Source organism: Desmodus rotundus, chromosome 4, assembly GCF_022682495.2.
Source record: "Desmodus rotundus isolate HL8 chromosome 4, HLdesRot8A.1, whole genome shotgun sequence".
Taxonomy (NCBI): domain Eukaryota; kingdom Metazoa; phylum Chordata; class Mammalia; order Chiroptera; family Phyllostomidae; genus Desmodus; species Desmodus rotundus.
The window spans coordinates 48,126,278-48,145,189 of NC_071390.1; the positions used below are offsets into that span (position 1 = coordinate 48,126,278).

General features: G+C 45.7%; 1 protein-coding gene across 1 annotated transcript in view; it reads left to right on the plus strand.

The window, feature by feature from the left end:
- The first annotated feature begins 407 nt into the window (after positions 1-407).
- The window catches only part of STOX1 (storkhead box 1), a 62,320-nt gene continuing 43,815 nt past the window's right edge, over positions 408-18,912 (plus strand). Inside the window, exon 1 of the mRNA XM_053923182.1 lies at positions 408-800. Within this exon, the coding sequence (XP_053779157.1) occupies positions 491-800 (310 nt within the window). The 5' untranslated portion in view covers positions 408-490. The remainder of the gene's footprint in view (positions 801-18,912) is intronic.

Genomic DNA, 18,912 nt, shown 5'->3' on the forward strand with positions numbered 1-18,912 from the left:
CGTCCACCCTGATCCTCGCGCCTTTGGGGACGCCTAAAAGTGCAGCTAGCGCCGCGGTCGGAGGCGGCTGGGCTGTCTAGGGTCTGTGGGGCTCCCCTAAGACTTGAGACAGCCTCCAGTGCGGGCCCATGGGAGCAAGGGGAGCTCCGGGATGCCGGGGAGCTGGGAAGTAAAGGGAGTCGCCCCGGGCGGGGCGGGCAGAGCCGTGGCTGGGGTGTGGAGAGTGACCTGGTGACCGGGCACTCGGAAACCCTCATTGGGCGCCTCGCGGCTGAGAGAGGCGGCCAGCCCTAGGGCCGCCCGTCCGCCCCACCTCCGGTCCCGCGGTGCACCGCTGACCCCGCCCCCTCGAGTCCGGTTTCGGGACCGCCGGCGCCGCGCTCTGTAAGCCGATCCCTCCAGCCAGGAGAGCTACGCCTCGGCCACCAGTGTCGTGCGCCCGCCGCGTCCGTCGATGCGCTAGGCTGCGGGCTGCGGCCGCCCGTACGGCATGGCCCCGCCCGTGCAGCTGGCGCCGGGCTCGCTGGCGCTGGTGCTCTGCCGCTCGGAGGCGCCGAAGGCGGCGGGGGTCGCGGAGGACCCCGGCGGGCGCGCGGTCTTCTGCGCCTTCCGCCGCGCCAACGCGCGCTGCTTCTGGAACCCGCGGCTGGCGCGCGCCGCCTCGCGGCTCACCTTCCAGGGCTGGCTGCGCCCGGGGGTGCTGCTGGTGCACGCGCCGCCCGCCGGCCTGCAGGTGCTGCGCGACGCCTGGGGCCGCCGCGCGCTGCGCCCGCCCCCCGGCTTCCGCATCAGGGCGGTGGGTGAGTGCGGGGCCGGGCGCGGCGGGGGGAGGGTGTTGGGGGGGCGCCCCGCGCGCCGTGAGGATCCTGAGCGCTGGTTGCCGGGGCGCGTGTACCTCCCGGCTTAACTCTGGGGTGACCGGACGAAGAAACCAGGCCGGTGGCTGGACGAGGGCTGTCCTCCCAGCTTCAGCTGGGACACTGATGCTCTGGCTGCCGCCCTGGGCCAACTCCAGGAGGCCTCCATTCCCTAAATCTTTCGGCCAGTGGAGCTCACGTGTTCCTGGCCGAAGGAACTTCTGCTTAGGAAAGTGATGCTTTGGGGAGAAAGACTTTGTGCTCGCGGAGCCAGAGGTTCCGTCAGGAGATAGGGACCTCTGCCTTCGCCCCATGGGGGAGCACTAGGGGTTGACCAGAATCTATGGATTCTGAAGTGGCTGCCGGGTGTTATTTATTTGTTTGTTTACTTATTTTGTTTATTTGCTTTTTTATTACAGACTTGTAGCAAAGTCTTTGGTTTTCATATACTGCTGTATTGGGTGGTGTGCTGGTCTTGGACCAGGGCCTAGCAGAAGGTTTGGGGTCGTTAACTGATTGGGTAAAAGAAATGACAAATGGTTCTCTGGACACATCCCATCGGCTCAATAGAATTCCTCCTTTTCAGTCTTTTCAGAGAGCCCATTTGTTCGAAGACAGACAGTAGCCTTTTGCCTGTGTAAAATAGCTTCTCATTTGAGAAGCTGAACCACGGCACCTCTGAATGAGTGTTCTCTGGCACCGGCCACTAAACTCGGGCAGGCTGTCAGCTCCCTGTAACAGCCCGGTTCTGTCTGTCTGCGTTTCTGTGGGCTTGTGACAACGATTTGATGGTGTGCTGTTGACAAGTCTCCAGTTGTTCCAGCCCTGAATTTTGACTCCTACCAAGGAATCCTGCTCTCAGTCCATAAATCCTCCTCCTCAGAGGAGCAGCAGCAAATAAAAAACATTTGTTTTAGCCCACGGGGGTCAGAGGCACTTAATGTTGTGCCTCATCCGCTCAGAGATGATGTCTCTACATCCCAGGTCAGAGAGGTTAAACCTTGGCTTGTCACCTCCTCCATGCATTACCATTCTGTCCGGCATCTCCTCCCCACCCCACCCCACCACACACCCTTTTTCTTCCCTCGAGAGCAAAAAAGAGCTCATTTCCAAAGCCACATAACATTTCATCTCCTTTTACTTGCAGGAGTGAGTGAAGAAAATAGGTTTTTGGCTCTGAAAGCCAACATTCTCACAGGGAAAGGGGTCTTTCAGACAGGCTGGATGAAAAACTCTTTTCAGTTCTGTGTCCTCGGTTTTTCTGGTTTGAATTAGCAGTTGCATTCTCTGGTTCCCCCGCCCCCTTTCAAAGGATAAGCACAGAGTGTATTGCAGAAAGGGGGTAGGTGGAGTTGGGGTCTAGACCTGAGGGTGAAATAGAGAGGGCTTGTGCTAAGCCACAGTCAGCCTTGATGCCACTACCTGGAGTCCAGTGAGCAGTGGTGAATGCTGGTTCCTGGGTTGGCCCTGTTCGCTGCCATCTGAAAGATGCAGGGGACAAAGTGAACACATACACCAGATGCTGCGACCCTCCGCCCACTAGGTAATGCTACCTCATTGCATCACTAGGGATGCAGTGGACACTGTATTCTGTGGAGTGTGCAGTACTGTAGTCTTTATGCTGGGTCATCATCCTGGACTTGGGTGTCTTGGCAGAAATGATTTTGAGGATTTTAACAGAGTCCTGATAAGAATTAAAACATGTAGCTGGAATTGCCCCAAACCACCTACTGAGACATTTTGAGGAGCAAAGTGGGGAAAGAGCTTATTTGATGCAGGTCAACGACTTCCCATGGGGGGAGGTTGTTTTGAATAGAATGGCTAATTACTAATCTAACTTGGGGTCCTTGGGTCAGGTCAGAGGAGAGAAGGCATCAAGGTGGCTCTTAAGCCATCTCAGAACCCCAGAAGGTGGAGAAGGCAGGAGGAGCTGCCTTGCCTGGAAGAACTTGGGAGTTTCGGTCTGCTTGCTTTCCCGAGTCTGGCAGCGTTGGCTTCCAGAAGCTAAAATGGGCTTCCAGGGGAGGCAAGGGAAGGGCAGCTGTGCACTATTGCAGGTTTCACACGGTTCTTGTTATTTTGTGGGAACCAGCAGAATCCTAGAAAAAGAAACAAAAGATCAGTTTGGTTACATCAATTTGGTGTCTTTGCTGTATTGTTTTTAAGGCTTGCTTACTCCTACATGAAAGTGTTTGGGCATAGGGGATATTGCCAGTGAGTTGAGACAAAATGCTGGCAGGGAAAGAGGTACGGCCATGAGCTTTATAAACCCTCTGTGCTCCCATGGGTCCTTCTTGACCCGAGGCTCATGGAACCTCATAAGATACGATGATTGAGTGCCTTGGCCAAACAGACAGAAGTGACCCGAGCCCCGAATGCAGCAGACCTGATTCTGAGGTCTGTAGGAGTTTGGTTCCCTCCATGTTTTGTGCCTTTTCTTTCCCTCCTCACTTCCTCTACTTCATCTTCCCTCTGGTGAGACGGTATTTCTCAGGCTGAGAGCATTTCCCAAAACTGAAAGACATAGGATCTTTTTTTATTATTATTTTATTTTTCAATTACAGTTAACACTCAATATTACTTTATATTAGTTTCAGGTGTACAGCATAGAATTTTTAGCGTGATAATCTGGAGCTAACTCTTGTGCTCTAGTCAAGTGTTTTCTTTTTTTATTCCTTTCCTTCTTCTTTCTTTTAAATTAGCAGATGACATTTGCAGATGAAAGGGGTGAGCTCTGGAAGCTGGAGGGAGACGCATCTGTTTACCTAGCTGAGCCACTGCAGGCGGTAGGGGTGGACACCTGTATTTGTTTGGGTGAATCAATTGTTACTCTGGGTCCATATCTATTAGGTAAGTGAAGGATTGATGATGGCTTCCTGGGGTAAGGGTGGGACGGCCACTTGGCCAAACAAGTTCGTTCCCTTCTCCTGAAATTTATAGCCGAGGTGGCTACCCTTTCATCCGCACCATGGCCTTCCATCTTTTCTCATTGAATGAGGATGCCTATGGCTCTTTTAAAATATTTGCTTTCTTGATTCTGTGTTTCTGTGTTTCATTAATTCATTGTTTCTGTGTTTACATATCTTTCGTTCAGAGTTGCATGTTCTCAAAGAGAAAATGGAGTCACTTTGTTTCTTCCACATTCATTTCAAGAGGGGATAGCTGGCCCTGGCCTGTGTGGCTCAGTTGGTTTGGTTCCCAGTCAGGGCACATACCCGGGTTGTGGGTCTGGTCCCTGGTTGGGGCGCATGCCAGAGGCAGCCAATTGATATTTCTCTCTCACATTGATGTTTCTTCTCTCTCTCTCTCTCTCTCTCTCTCTCTCTCTCTGTCTCTCCCTCCCTCTCCCTCCCTTTCCCTCCTCTCCCTCCCTCCCTTTCTCCCTCTCTTCTTCTCTCTCTAAAGGCGATGATAAAATGTCCTTGGGTAAGGATCAAAAAACTAAAAAATAGAGGGGATAGCTGAGCAGGAAGCTGTGTTCTGGAAGCTGGCTGGTTGACAGTCCTCTCCGCCCCACAGTGACCTGTGCGGGCACTGCAGGCTCTGCCTCTGACTGAGTTAGGCCAGAGTTCCCAGGTGGGTGCCCTTGGGGAGGAGGGGTGGAGTCTACAGATCAGGCAGGTCAAGCTGGTGAAGGAGAACTAGTGTGAGAATCTTCCCACCTCTCCTCCTGACCGTGTTACCTGCTTCCTGAAACATCTGTGAGCACAGAGAGATATACCAAGGCAAAATTGCACGTGCCCTTGAAAAGTAGAGACCAACCAGTAATTTATGCTAGCTGTAAATGACTGATTTCAGAATCTATTCTGGGATCTGGTGTGGGAGAGGATCAGCTCAAGGCTATGGGTGCCTGATGGTACCAGACATCTGAATGAATGTCGTCTGACTTGTTCTGTGATTTAGGGAATGGCATAGGGGAGTGCGTCGGGATGGTGAGGACAGGGAGTGGTCCAGCTCCTGTTCTGTTTTGTTTCTGAGGTGTTGCCTTGAATGGCAGTAGGGCATCTTGTAGGTTTTAGTAACCAATGGAATTTTTAAGGTGAAATTTACATTGAGTGAAATGCACAAACCCTAAGTGGAGCATTTGATGCATTTTTCAAATATATAAATAAATGAGTGTAACCCAAACTTCTAAGAGGATTTGGAACACTATCATTACCCCAGAAAGTTCCCTTTTGCCCCTTCCCAATAACCTCTGCTCCCACCCTCATAAGTAACCACTCTTCTGATTTTCTTTTAACCCTAAATTTTGCCCGTTCAATAACTTCATGTACACGGAATCATTAGTGTGTACTCTTTTGTGTGAGGGTTCTTGTGCTCAGCTTCATGTTCCTGAGTTTCTTGTATTACTAGTTTGTTCCTTTTTATTGAGGAGTAGAATTCCATTTTAAGAATATACCACAGTTTATCCATTTTTCCTTAGATGCACACCTAGGATATTTTTCCAGTTTATGGCTATTATGAATAAAACTTCTGTGAATATTAATGTACAAGTTTTCTATGCTGCTATTTTTCTTTTCTAAAGTTCATTTAATTTTTTAAATATTTTATCTATTTTTAGAGAGGGGAAGGGAGGGAGAAAGAGAGAGAAACATCAATGTGTGGTTACCTCCTCTGCGCCCCCTACTGGGGACCTGGCCTGCAACCCAGGCATGTGCCCTAGACTAACAATTGAACCTGCAACCCTTTGGTTCACAGGCCGGCACTCAATCCAGTGAGCCAACCAGCCAGGGCAATATGCTCCTGTTTTTCTTGGGTTCTTAGCTAGCAGAACTCACTGAGAAGGTTATGTTTAATATTTTTAAATTGATTTTGGAGAGAGAGAGAGAGGGAAACGTCGATTTGTTGTTCCATTTATTTATGCATTCATTGGTTGGTTCTTGTACGTGCCCTGACACACTATCGAACCCACAACCTTGGCGTATCTGGATGATGCTCCAACCAACTGAGCTACCTGGCCAGGCCTGAACAACTGTTTTGTGTGCTTACCAATTTCCATTGTGAAATGTCTGTCCAAATCTTTTGCTTTTTTATTACATTGTCTGTTTACTAATATTTATTATTCTGTTATTTTATTATTGTCAGATTGTAGGAGTTCTTTATATATCCTAAATACCAGTCCTTGCTAGAGGTGTGCTTTGTGACTGCATCCTAGCCTGTGGCTTGTTTATTCAGTTTGACAATGGTCTCTTTTGGAGGCAGGTTCTAAATTTTGATTGTCTACTTCATCTATTTTCTCCTTTATGGATTGTACTTTTTGCTTCCTCTATAAGGAAATTTTGCCTAAGCCAATAATTTTCTTCTAGAAGGTTTATGGTTTTACACTTGGGTCTGTGATCCATTTTGTGATACTGTTTGTGAAGGATATGGGGCGTAGGTTGAGTTTTGTTTGTTTCGTTTTTTGTGTCTAATTTGTTCAAGGACAGTTTGTTGAAAAGACTAGGCTTTCTTACTGACGTGCCTTTGCGACTTCATGGAAAATCAGTCGGCTCTGTCAGGGCCCGTCTCCATCGACCCTGGGCCTGTCCTTTCACCAATACTGTACTGCCTTGTTGCACTTTATAGTAAGACTTGAAATCAGATTTTACGAGTCTCCTACCTTTGTTCTTCCTAAAAATTGTTTTGGTTACTCTAGGTTCTTTGTTTTTCCACATATATTTTTGAATCAGATTGTCAGTTTCTTTAAAAAAATCTAGCTGGGATTTTGATTGGGATTGTATTGAAATGGTAGATGAATAGGAAATTAAATCAGAAACTCATCGGGTTTGCCTGAGACTGCCCTGGTTTTAGAAATGATGGTCTTGCCATCTTGGGACCCCCTTAGTCCCAGGCAGACTGGGAGAATTGGTCACCCTAATTTGGGGAGAGCTGACATCTTAACATTTCATGAACATGCTATATCTCTCTCTATTTGAGTGTCCTTACTGTGCTTTTTGGTGTACAGGTCTTGAATATCTTTTGTCAAGTTTATATTCCTAAGAACTTTATGTATTGGATGCTATTATAAATAGTATTATTTTATCTTTTTAAAGATTTTATTTATTTATTTTTAGACAGAGGGGAAGGGGGAGAGAAAGGGAGGGAGAGAAACCTCAATGTGTGGTTGCCTCTCATGTGCCCCCTACTAGGGACCTGGCCTGGAACCCAGGCATGTGCCCTGACTGGGAATTGAACCAGGGACCCTTTGGTTTGCAGGCCAGCACTCAATCCACTGAGCCACACCAACCAGGGTGTAAACAATATTATTTAAAAAATAAACTGTATTTTGGAATAATTTTAGATTTATAGAAAAATTGCAAAGATATTACAGAGTTCTATATTCATCACCCAGTTTTCCATAATTTTTGTACCTTACCTTTAAAAAATTAAAATATTATTTACATAGCACAACAGTTGCCGTTTTCAAGTGCATAATTCAGTGGGTTGGAGGGTGTTCACAGTGTTGTGCAACCATCACCGTTTTCTTTCCCAGAATCAGCAGTCGCTTTCTGCTCCCTCCACAGCCCCTGTCCACCGCTAATCTACCGTCTGCTCTGTCCCTGCCACGCATTGAAGTTGCCCGTTCTAGATATTTCATTTACATGGAGTCGCAACGTGTGGGTTTTGTGCTTGGTTTCTTTCACTTAGCATAATGTTTTCCAGGTTTATCCGTGTTGTATCATGTATCATGTATTTATCAGTGGGTGCTTATGTGGGTTGTTTCCACTTTTTGGCCACTATGAATAGTGCTGCTGTGAGCATCTCTGTGTCAGTCTTTGTATAGACCTATATTTTTACTCATCTCTACTGTTATGAGGAATAAGTTGTAGAGACTCTGGGTTGTATGTTCCACTGTAGTGTTGATTTTTTTGGTTTATTTTATGAGGTACTTCATGTGGCTGGACTCCAAATTTGCATACCATCTCCCCTGCAGTAAATGGCAGCTAAAATCTCGTATGGTAGGCTGCTTGTGCCCTTTGCACGTGGAGTTCATATTTCAGCCATGAAGTCAGGCTGAGTTTTTATGCAGAATTTGGGGTTTCATATCTGTGATTCAGTCTTTTCCAATATCATTCTCCTGCTGTGGTAGCCACCCCAAACCGTGTCCTTAGATTCTTTAAGTTAGTAGGACTGTGGGTTTCTACCCAAGTTTTAGCCTCCTGACCTGGCTCCTAATGGGGCCTGCCTTTAGGTGAAGAGCTGTAGAAAATGGGAAACTTACCCAGTGCCATTTCTTTCCAGGAGGACCAATCCCTCAGTTTCTACCTGGTTTTGGTTACTTTTTAGTTCCTTCAGGCAAAGGTTTTTATAGTTTGTTCAGAGTTACAGTTGTTACTGGCAAGAGGCTTGGTCTAATAGGGTCTCGTTCATCATTACTGGGAGCGAAACCCCAGTAATGAATGTTTTTAGTTCCTGTCTTGTCTTCTACAATGTCATCTGTTGATGAGCAATGTCTAGGTCATAGAGAAACTCCTGGTCATGACGAGATCATTTAGACAGTCATCAAGAACAAATGCCCATGTCCCATCTCTTCCTTTTCCCAGACAGATCTTGGTTTCTCCCCATCGTTTCTAGTTTGATTATCCCTTTCCTTCTGTTAGGTGGTAAGCTGCAAAAATTCTCCCCATTTTGCAGACAGGGGACAGAATGAAGGCTGTGATTTGATTGGTGTTGCTTGGGTTTCTTGCCTCCCCCTCTATTCACCACCAGTCCTCCCGGGGTTCCTGCAAAGGTCCTGGTATTTTTCTCTGGCACACACACTCCCCGAGAGGGTATCAGATTCCCAGCAGGCCTTTAGTCCATTCCAAGGCCCAGAAAATGGCAGAAACAGCTGCTCTGGCCATGCCCCAGCTCTCACCTGCCTCCTTCCCACCCACGATCTTTCCAGCCATATTTTTCTGGCTTTGTTCTGCCAGATGTTGCCTTTTACCTTATTCTGTGCAGGGGCAATTGAAGGGTTCGGTTTTAAAGAGCCAAAGGGCTCACAACAGGGTGTCTGGGAGGCATATTGTCGTTACCAAGCTGGATGATCTGTATGCAGCATCTGGGTCGTTAATGAGAATCTCTAGCTCCGTGTTTTGATTAAGCAGCCAGTGGGTGAGAAAAGACACCTCTAGCTGCTGCCATGTAGCACTGAGGTGCAGTGGGATGAAAAGAGCCGTTAACCCGACAATCAGCTTGGATTATTCCACCCCATTTCTCCTGCCCCAGGCCAGTAGATCACTAAGTTCCATGAGGCTCAATCCTCAGTGTCTCTCAGGTCCACACCTTTTATCCATTGCCACCGTGGGGCTTTTGTCCACTCAAGATCTCAGCATTTCCTTTGTGAACCACGGCTCCAGATTCCTCTCTTTTGTGGTGCCATCTCCTGTGTGACCCTGCTACTCTCCATCCCACAGGTAGACAGACTCATGACACTCTGAAAGACAGATCTAATTCTGCTTTTTATTTGCTCAGATGCCATCTGCTGCTCCCCTTAGTCTTTCCATAAAAGTCCAGAGCCTTTAACATGCTCTGCAAGGCTCTCTAATCCATCTCCACTCTGAGCCTCCTCTTTCTCTCCACCTTCTAAAAGGTGCCTTCCTTCCTGTATCAGGCAAGGTTCAGTCAGAGAAACAGAACCAGTATGAGACAGATTACCAGGAATTGACTCTGCGTGATTGCGGGGGCTGGCAAGGCAAGTCCGAAGTCTGGAGGTCGGGCTATCACGAAGGTCTGGCCGGACATCTCAGGCACAAGCCAAAGCTGCTACTCACAGGTGGAATTTCTTCAGTTCTGCTCTTAAGTCCTTTCAATTGATTGAAACACAGATTATGGAGGATAAGCCCCCCTTACTAATCACATCTATGAAATAGCTTCACAGCAATGCCTGAGTTAGCGTATGAAAAACAAGGCTGTAATTTACCCAGGCTGACGTGTAAGACTGACCATCACATTTTCCCTTCCTCCTAATGTGGTGCTGTCCTCTCGACAAGCTGGGCTCTCACATAGGTGGTTTCGGCATGCTGTGCCCCCTGCTGGGTTGGGTGCCTGAGTTGGGTGCTCTTTGGTTTCCCCCATGCGTGCCATTAGTAGAGTCTCTTGTCACTGGTGTACTTACATATCTGTTGCTCTTCAAGGAAAAACAAATTATTGAGTCATTCTTGAGTTTTAGCAAATTTTTTTTTTTTTCAGGGAGAGAAAGAGGAAGGGGGAGAGAGAGGGGAACAAACATCAATTTGTTGTTCCACTTATTCATGCACTCATTGGTTCTTCCCTGCATGTGCCCTGACTGGGGATCGAACCCGCAACCATGGCACGTTGAGATGACATTTCAACCAACTTAGTTACTCAGCCAGGGCTCATTCTTGAATTTTAGAGGTTTTCATTCTTTGCTCTGCTGCTGACTGAGAGGTAAATGTCCTAGAATGTTTGTTGATCAGCCCCATGCTTTTGTTTGTTTTTAAAGATGGTCATCTTCCTTTTCTCTTGTACCACGCTTCGAACCTTTGAAATACCCTTGTGAATCTCGTGTGCTTTACTTCTGAAGAACACCAATGCAAAATTATTTTCAATTGCAGAGGGCAAAGTGGGACTTGAAGAGTCACTAAAAGTTATTGTTTCAAGTTTTCACATCACCCAGAACCACTCTGGATAGTGGAGGAAATGTGGGTTCAGATGCCTGCCCTGCCACTTACCAGCTGTGGGACCTTGGGCCAGTTCCTTAAAGTTTCTCAACTCTATTGTCTTCATGGTACAAATGAGGATGTCATAGCATTTTACAGGTTGTTTTGAATATAAGGTATCTCAGAATTCTCAGCCTGTGCCTTGTCCAGAGAAAGTCGGGAAAGTAAACACGTGGTATCTCCAGCATGGAGGAAGTAGAAAATACGCCTCTGAGTTCTTGTTCTCCAGATAGCCCATCCCCTCTGCGGTCTGTGCTAATTATTGCTAGCCTGGCACATGTTCATGTTCAAGATCTCTGTCCTTTTGTCCTCCCCTTCCTGTTATGTCCTAGACTTCTTGGTGCTGGTCAGGTACACAGCGCTCTTTTGTCCTGTGACCTGAACTAAGGCTCAGATCACGAAGGGTGCCTGGCGCTGCAGAAAGAGCCCTGAACTGGGATTCCAATGCTCAAGTGTGGAACTAACCCAGTTGCTAGGTTGCTGGGAGCCTTCAGGTCGGTTAGCTCACTTCTTGGGACCTCTGGGTCTTTAGCTGCTCACAGCTTACTGCTCACTTTGGCTCGGTGGACTGGCTAGGCTTCCCTACTTCTGGACTAGCAGTAGCCTGTGACTGGATCACCCTCCCAGTCCCCTGTGTCAGGAGGTCGAGGGAAGAATAGACCAGAGCTCACACCGAAGTCGCTTGAGGTATTTTCCGCAAGCAGGGAAGGTGTACCTTCCCCTTAGTCCTGCCCAGACACTTCGATTCTCTAATACTGTTCAAAGCACTGCATCTGCTGGAGCAACGACACCGTCCTGGGCCTCGCTTGCTCTCACATTAGCTGGGTAAGCACTGAGCATTCCCTGTGCGCCTGGTCCTGCACTGGTTGATACGCAGGGGAAAGGGCCCATGTCCTGACCTCAAGGAGCTCATAGTCTAGGGGTGAGATGGACGAGTAAGTGATACAGAGTTACGGGAAGCAGCAGAAGCACAGCTGGCCGAGAGTGGTGCCTGTGCGTGTGCACACACACACCTGTTTCCAGGAACGACTTCCTGGGGGAAGTGATGCCTGAACTAAGGATGAGTAGATGTTAGTTTGACGAGAAGGGCATTTAAAATTTTTTTGAATTAATTTTTTTATTGATTGATTTTCAGAGAGAGAGGAAGGGAAAGAGAAAGAAAAACACTGATCCGTTGTCCCACTCCTCTGTGCATTCATTGGTTGGGTTCTTGTTGTGCCCTGACTGGGCATCAGAAGGGGGAGCAAACCCGCAACCTGCCAGGACGGTGCTCTAACCAACGGAGCTGCCTAGCCAGGGCCGGAAGTACGTATGAAGCAGAGAGAGAATGCACGTGTCCCAGGTCATGGTCCGCATGGGGAGCCACAGCAGTTGAGCACAGTCAGTACATGGGGTGGGAGGTGGGCAGTGGCATGTCGACCTGCAGAGGGACTGGCCTGTGACAGGTCTTGGCTGCTATTCTGAGGGGCGTGGGTTTGAACCAGAGGCCACCGAAGAGTATTAAGTAGTAGAGTGCACACCTGTGTGTGATGACATTTGTAATAATGTTTAACATGATACATAGTAAACACAGGGAAAGGCAGAAATAGGTTTACAGTGGTGAGTGCATGACACAGAGTTTATTCTTGTATTATTAGTAGTTATATTTTTGCCATGTGAACAACTGTAAACCTACTTTTGCCCCACCCTGTATTTCCCAGCCTTTTGTGCGCGTTATCTTCCATCGAGATTGTTGCCTGCTGTGGTGGTGCCTTTATGCCATTGGTGCTTGGTGGTCTGTCATCTGAGTGAGACCGGAGAAAGAAACCGAGGGCTGTGCAGGTCAAATTCTCTGTCACTGATCAGCTGAGTGATCAGCTTCTCATCCAGACCTGTTGGGGCCTTGGTTTCCTCGTCTTTTGGCGAGCATTTATCTGTCCTTTCTACTTCACAGAGTTGGCATCAGGCTCGAAGAGATACTATCTGTGAAAACACTGAAAAGTACAAAGTACAAGCACCACTGTCTGTCCATTTATTTATTGTCTGCTTTATCTCTCATCAATGCTTCACAGTTTTCAGTGTACAAGTCTTTCCTTAACTTATTCCAAAGGATTTTATTCTTTCTGATGCTCTTGTAAATGGGATTTTTTTTTCTTAATTTCCTTTTTCTATAGTTCCTGTTAGTGTATAGAAATGCAACTGATTTTGGTATGTTGATTTTGTATCCTGCAACTTTACTGAATTTGTTGATTAGTTGTAATAGTTTTTTTTGTGAAGTTTTTAGTGTTTTCTCTATATATGATCATGTCATGTGCAAATAGATAAATTTACTTCTTTTTAAACCTGGATGCCTTTTATTTCTTTTTCTTGCCTAATTGTTCTGGCCGGGACTTTAGGGGTATGTTGAATACAAGTGGTGACAGTGGGCATCCTTGTTTTATTCCTGATCGTAGACAAAATCTTTCAGCATTTCCCCACTGATTACTATGTTAGCTATGGAGTTTTCATATATGACCTTTATTATGCGAATTTAATTAAGGTTAATTTAAGGTGATTTTCTCTTACGTTTATGGATTAAAGGACTTGATGTTTTTAAAATGCCTATGCTACCCAAAGCGATCTACAGATTTAATGCAGTCCCTATCAAAATCTCAATGGCATTTTTCACAGAAACAAAAAAAAACCCAAAATTTAGATGGGATCACAAAAGAACCTGAATATCCAAAACAATCTTGAGGAAGAAAAACGAAGCCGGAGGCATTGCACTTCGTGATTCTAATAGGGTGCAGCGCTACGATGAAAGCAGTCTGATACCAGCCTGAAGACAGACACGCGGCAGTGCAGCGGGATGGAAAGTCCAGAAATAGATGCACACAGGTGCAGCCAACGGACTTTTGATAAGGGTGTCGGGAACACACTCTGGGGAAAAGACAATTGCAAAAGGCAATCGATAAGTGGTGCTGGGAACACTGGATATGTCCACGTGCCAAAGAATGCAGTCGGACCCCTGCCTTGCACCATACACAGAAATCAGCTCAAAAGGGATCGAAGGCTTAATGTAAGACATGAAACTGTAAAACTCCTAAAAAAAAATAGAAGAAAAACTAATAGCATAGGTCTTGGCAGTGATTTCTTGAATATGACACCAAAATCACAGGCAACTCAAGCAGAAAGAAACAAGTGCAGCTGAAGTGCAAGACCAGCTATTAACGGTGGCTGTGTCATCTCCGGTGTTGGTGATGGCTGCTGTGTGCGTGTCTGCGCACGCTCTCGTCAGTGTTCTTATATACGGGGTTTTTAAATGTGTCTTCTTTTAAAGATTATATTTATTTATTTAGAGAGAGGGGAAGGGAGGGAGAAAGAGAGGGAGAGAAACATCAGTATGTGGTTGCCCCTCATGTTTCCCCAACTGGGGACCTCGCCCCCAACCCAGGCATGTGCCCTGACTAGGAATCGAACTGGTGACCCTTTGGTTCAATACACTGGGCCACACCAGCCAGGACTGTTTTTATATTTTTTAAAGTATCACTTTTTTTAGTACCTGTTTTATTTTATTTTTTTATTGATTTGAGATAGAGTGGAAGGGAGAAGAGAGAAACATCCGTTTGTTGTCCCACTTATGTATACATTCATTGGTTGCTTCATGTATGCGCCCTGACCTGGGATTGAACTCACAACTTGGGTGTATCAGAATGATGCTCTAACCACACCCACATATAAGGGCAGTACTTACTATTTTAATTTAATTTTAATTTAATGGATTGCTAGGTAACATATTCACATGATGCAAAAGGGTACACAGTAAGAAGTCTCCCTTTCCTCTGCCCCCTGCCACTCATTTCCCTTCTCTAGAAACAGCTACAGTGACCAGTTAGTTCCCCTAAATCGTTCCAGAGATAGTTTATACAATCAATATGAAGAAATATCCTTCCCATTTTTACATAAGTGCTAGCATATTACATGAATCTTCTTTCTTAGAAACAAAAGGTGTCCAAAAATGTTATTTAAAATAAAGGAAAAATATATAAGTGCAAGGAAGTTAATAGCACTGCTCTAAGTATGTGCAGAAACACTAGCTCCATGATATGTAAATAGGTGTTACATGAAAGAAAGTTTCCTAGCTAAGTGAGTTTGGAAACCCCTTTGAAACAGGTTTCCTTACTGCAAAGACTTCTGGGAGACCTTGGTGTGCTACATGCAGGAGACAGGAGAAAAATCTAGTGCTTCGTGCTTATTCACCATGGACACCCTTCTTGCCTAGCCCCTCCTGGGGCAGGTGTTTGGGGCATTCTTGGGAAACTCTGGGCTCCTGTGGAGCATCTTCCTGTGGAAGGAGTTGGTCAGCACGTAGAGTGGACCAGAGGCCTGCCCTAGAGGGGGCCGCAGTCTGAGAGCATCTGTGATGGTGGGATGGAGGGAGACGAAGTAAAAACTGCCCACGCGCCCCTCCCCCAGGGCGGTGAGTGTGTTGAAGGGTGGGGCTGGGCTGTGGGGAGCAGTGGACGGAGTCTGGGTTGTTTGAAGAGTGTTAGCCTTGTGCCCTGGGGCAGACTTTTCCCAGCACTCTGTCCCTGCAGCCCTCCCCATCTAAATGACAGTTGCCACGCTTGCCCTGCTCCAACACACACACACACACACACACACACACACACACACTGTGGAGGTGACAGGAAGGGGTAGAGTTTGCTTCCTTTGAATTCACAGGTTTCATAGATCAGAGGGTTTTCAAAGGCCCCTTGGAGGTTCTGCTAAATTGTGCTAGTAGGGGAATTAGACTTTAAACTTACAAAGCAGAGAACTCTTTAGATCAGGTAACTTTTTACAGGTAAGAAAACAGAAACTGCTTGCCCAGGGTCATTTGTAATATTGATAATTAACTTCAAACATGTATCTGTTGGGGAAAAATGTGTGCAAAAGATCCCCCACCCCCTTGTTGATGCAAAATTCTGCACCATTTCTTTAGCAGTTAAAAACCAGGAAGTCCTTTGTAAAATTACTTTTTAATCAAAATAGCTTTTGTCCCCCCCAAGTCTGAAACCATCAGTTGTAACTGTGTTCATTTGATGTAAGGGTCTCCCAACACTGATTTTTCCATTTTTCCATGGCTGATCAGTCTTACATAAGTGCAATTACTTATGAATTATATATACATGGTATATATATTTAAAGATTTTATTTATTTTTAGAGAGAGGGGAAGGCAGGTTGAAAGAGAGGGAGAGAAACATCAATCGGCTGCTTCTGGTATGCACCCCAACAGACCAGACCGGGAACCAAACATGTGCAGCCCAAGCATGTGCCCTGCCGGGGATCCAGCTGGATCGAACCGATGACCTTTCACTTTTCAGGACGATGCCCAACCAACTGAGCCACACCAGACCGGGCTGTAAATTATATTTTGAAATGAAATATTTGACTTCTTTTGGGAGGATTTAGTGAAATATAATTTTGTTTTCTTTTCAAAGATTTTATTTATTTACTTTTTAGAGAGAGGGAAAGAAACATCCATGTGTGGTTGCCTCCCACACTCCCCCACTGGGACCTGGCCCGCAACCCCAAGCATGTGCCCTGACTGGGAATCGAACTGGTGACCCTTTGGTTTGCAGGCCAGCACTCAATCCACTGAGCCACACCATCCAGGGCAGATACAATTTTCATACAGAAAATTTTATCCTTTTTAGTTACACGGGTCTGAGTTTTGGCAATTATGAACAGTAGTGTCACTACCACCACGATTAAGATATAGAATATTTTCACCACCCTAAAAATTTCCTAGTGATTCTTTGTAATCAATGCCAGCCTTCCACCCCGACCCCTGGCTATTACTGATCTGATTTCCGTCCCGATAGTTTTGCCTTTTCTGGAATGTCAAAAATGAATCACACAGTATGTCATCTTTTATGTCTGGTGTCTTTCACTTCGGATAATACTTTTGAGATTCATCAATGTATGTATCAGTAATCATTCCTTTTTGTTGCTGAGTGGTATCCAGTTATGGAGAGAGCCCACATTCACCCATGTTCATTCATTCACCTTGTGATGGACATTTAGGTTGCTAACTGATTTCGGTGATCATGAATAAAGCTGCAATGAACACTTACTAACAGACCTTATTTTGGGTGTATGTTTTTATTTCTCTTGGGTAAATAGCTAGGTGTGGGATGAGAGGGCTGTTTTCCAAAGGACTGTACCATTTCGCATTCCCACCAGCAATGTATGAGTATTCCAGTTAAGGGTTTGATGTTTTATTTTATTTTTTTAGCTGTTCTAATAGGTGGATAATGGTATTTCATTGTGTTTTTTAAAAAGATTTTATTTACTTATTTTTAGAGAGAGGGGAGGGAAGGAGAAAGAGAGGGTGAGAACATTGATGTGAGAGAGAAACTTTGAGAGGTTGCCTCCTGCATGCAACCTGACTGGGGAATGGATGCACAACCCAAGTTTGTGCCCTGGCCAGGAATGGAACCTGTGACCTTTCCTTTTGCATGGATGGTACCCAGTGAACTGAGCCACACCCATCAGGGTGTCATTTTGGTTTTAATTCCTGTTCCCTAATGCCTAGGGAGTGGAGCCTCTTTTCATGTGCTTATTTACCATTTGTATCTTCTTTGAAGTATATATTAAAGTCTTTCTTTCTTTTTACTTCCTTCCTTCCTCCCTTTCTCCCTTCCTTCCTTTCATTTTTAATCCGCACCACAGGATATACTTACTGATTTTACAGAGAGGGAGAGGGAGGGAGGAAGGGCGGGGAGAGAGAGAGAGAAAGAGAGAGAAAGAGAACAAAAGAGAACACATCAATTGGTTGCCTCCCATAAGCACCCTGACTGGGGATTGAACCTGCAACCTGGGCATGTGCTGTGATCAGGAATTGAACCCATGACCTTTCAGTTTATGGGACGCTGCCCAACCCACTGAGCCACACTGACCAGGGCTTTTTTCACCATTTTTAAAAGTTGTTTTTTCCCCCTGATTGAATTGTAGGACTTCATATATTTTAGATAGAAGTTCTTTATCAGATATGTGTTTTACGAATGTTTTCTCCCAGTGGCTTGTCTTTTTGTTATTATTATTAGTTTTGCCAGTGGCTTGCAAATAATAGTTTTTAACTTTTAGTGAAGTCTAATTTATCAGTTTTTTCTTTAACATTTGTGGTTTGTCGTATACCAAGAATTCTTTGCCTAATTGAGATGACAAAGATTTTTTTCCTCTGCTACCTTTAAAATTTTTTTAGACTTTTAGGTTTATATTTAGATCTATGATGCATTTCGTGAAAATATTTGTATATAGGGCAAGTTTTGTGCTTGCATTCATTTTTTCTGAAGGTGTATGTCCAGTTTTGTAAGAACCATTTGTTAGAGAGACTGTCCTTTTCTTCACTGAGTAACCTTGGCCCTTGGTCGAAATCGCTTGACTGTGTACGTGTTGGTCTATTTCTGGACTCCACTCTGTTCCTTTGATCTAAGTACCTATATCTTCACCATCACTGTACCGTCTTGATTACTATAGCTCTGTACGAAATCTATAAATCAGGTACTGTAAGACCTCTAACTTTGTTTCATTTTGTTTTGGCAACTGTGGGTCCTTTGCTTTTCCTTATAACTTTAGAGTCAGTTTGTTAATTTACAAAGGAAAATAATTGGGGTTTTTGTTAGGGTTGTGTTAAATCTGTAGCTCAATTTCAGGAGACTTCACATCTCAATATTGAGTCTTCTGATGTAGGTACACAATAGATCCATTAAATCATCTTTGTTTTTGACTGTCTGTTACAAATGTAAATTTTGGCCCTTGACTTCTGCAGCCCCTGAAAGCCTTCTGTGAAACCAAATGCCTTCCAGATACACAGGAGTAGGCAATGCAGGTGCACAAGGAAGCAGACAAAAGGGAACCCTCAGAAGATCCATTTAAATTCCCAGGGGCCAGAGGGACACAGAGGATCAAAAAGGAGCAACTGCTTTGGGAAGAATTAGAAAATCCATATCAACTGAGGGGGAAAATATTTTGAAAGGCAACAAAAGATGACCCCAGGCTTAGGTTTTAAGAGCATCAGCAGGTACATGTTTGTGGTGGTGGCTTGGGTTGTTGGGAAGTATGCTTTGTCAGGTTGGCGTGGGCTTGGGGATTGGAAGTAGAAGTCTTTTCAAGGTTTCTCTTCCCCTGCCTGCACCCTGCCTGGAATTGATTATGGCCTTTTTTTAGTTGTTGATCAAGAACCACGCTAGGCCAGCTCTGACCTGGCTACCAGGCAAGGCACAGTGAGGGACGCCGGGTCTCCTTGCCCCATGGACATAGGCCGAGGGGCGTTTCCACCACACCTGAAAGCATACCTGTCATATTTCTTTTCATCTCTCTCAGCTCAGAGACAAGGAGCCTGCCTCTGGTCCGTGCTATTGACCGGAACTGATGATTCTGGCCAGACCTCAGGCAGGTCAGGCCT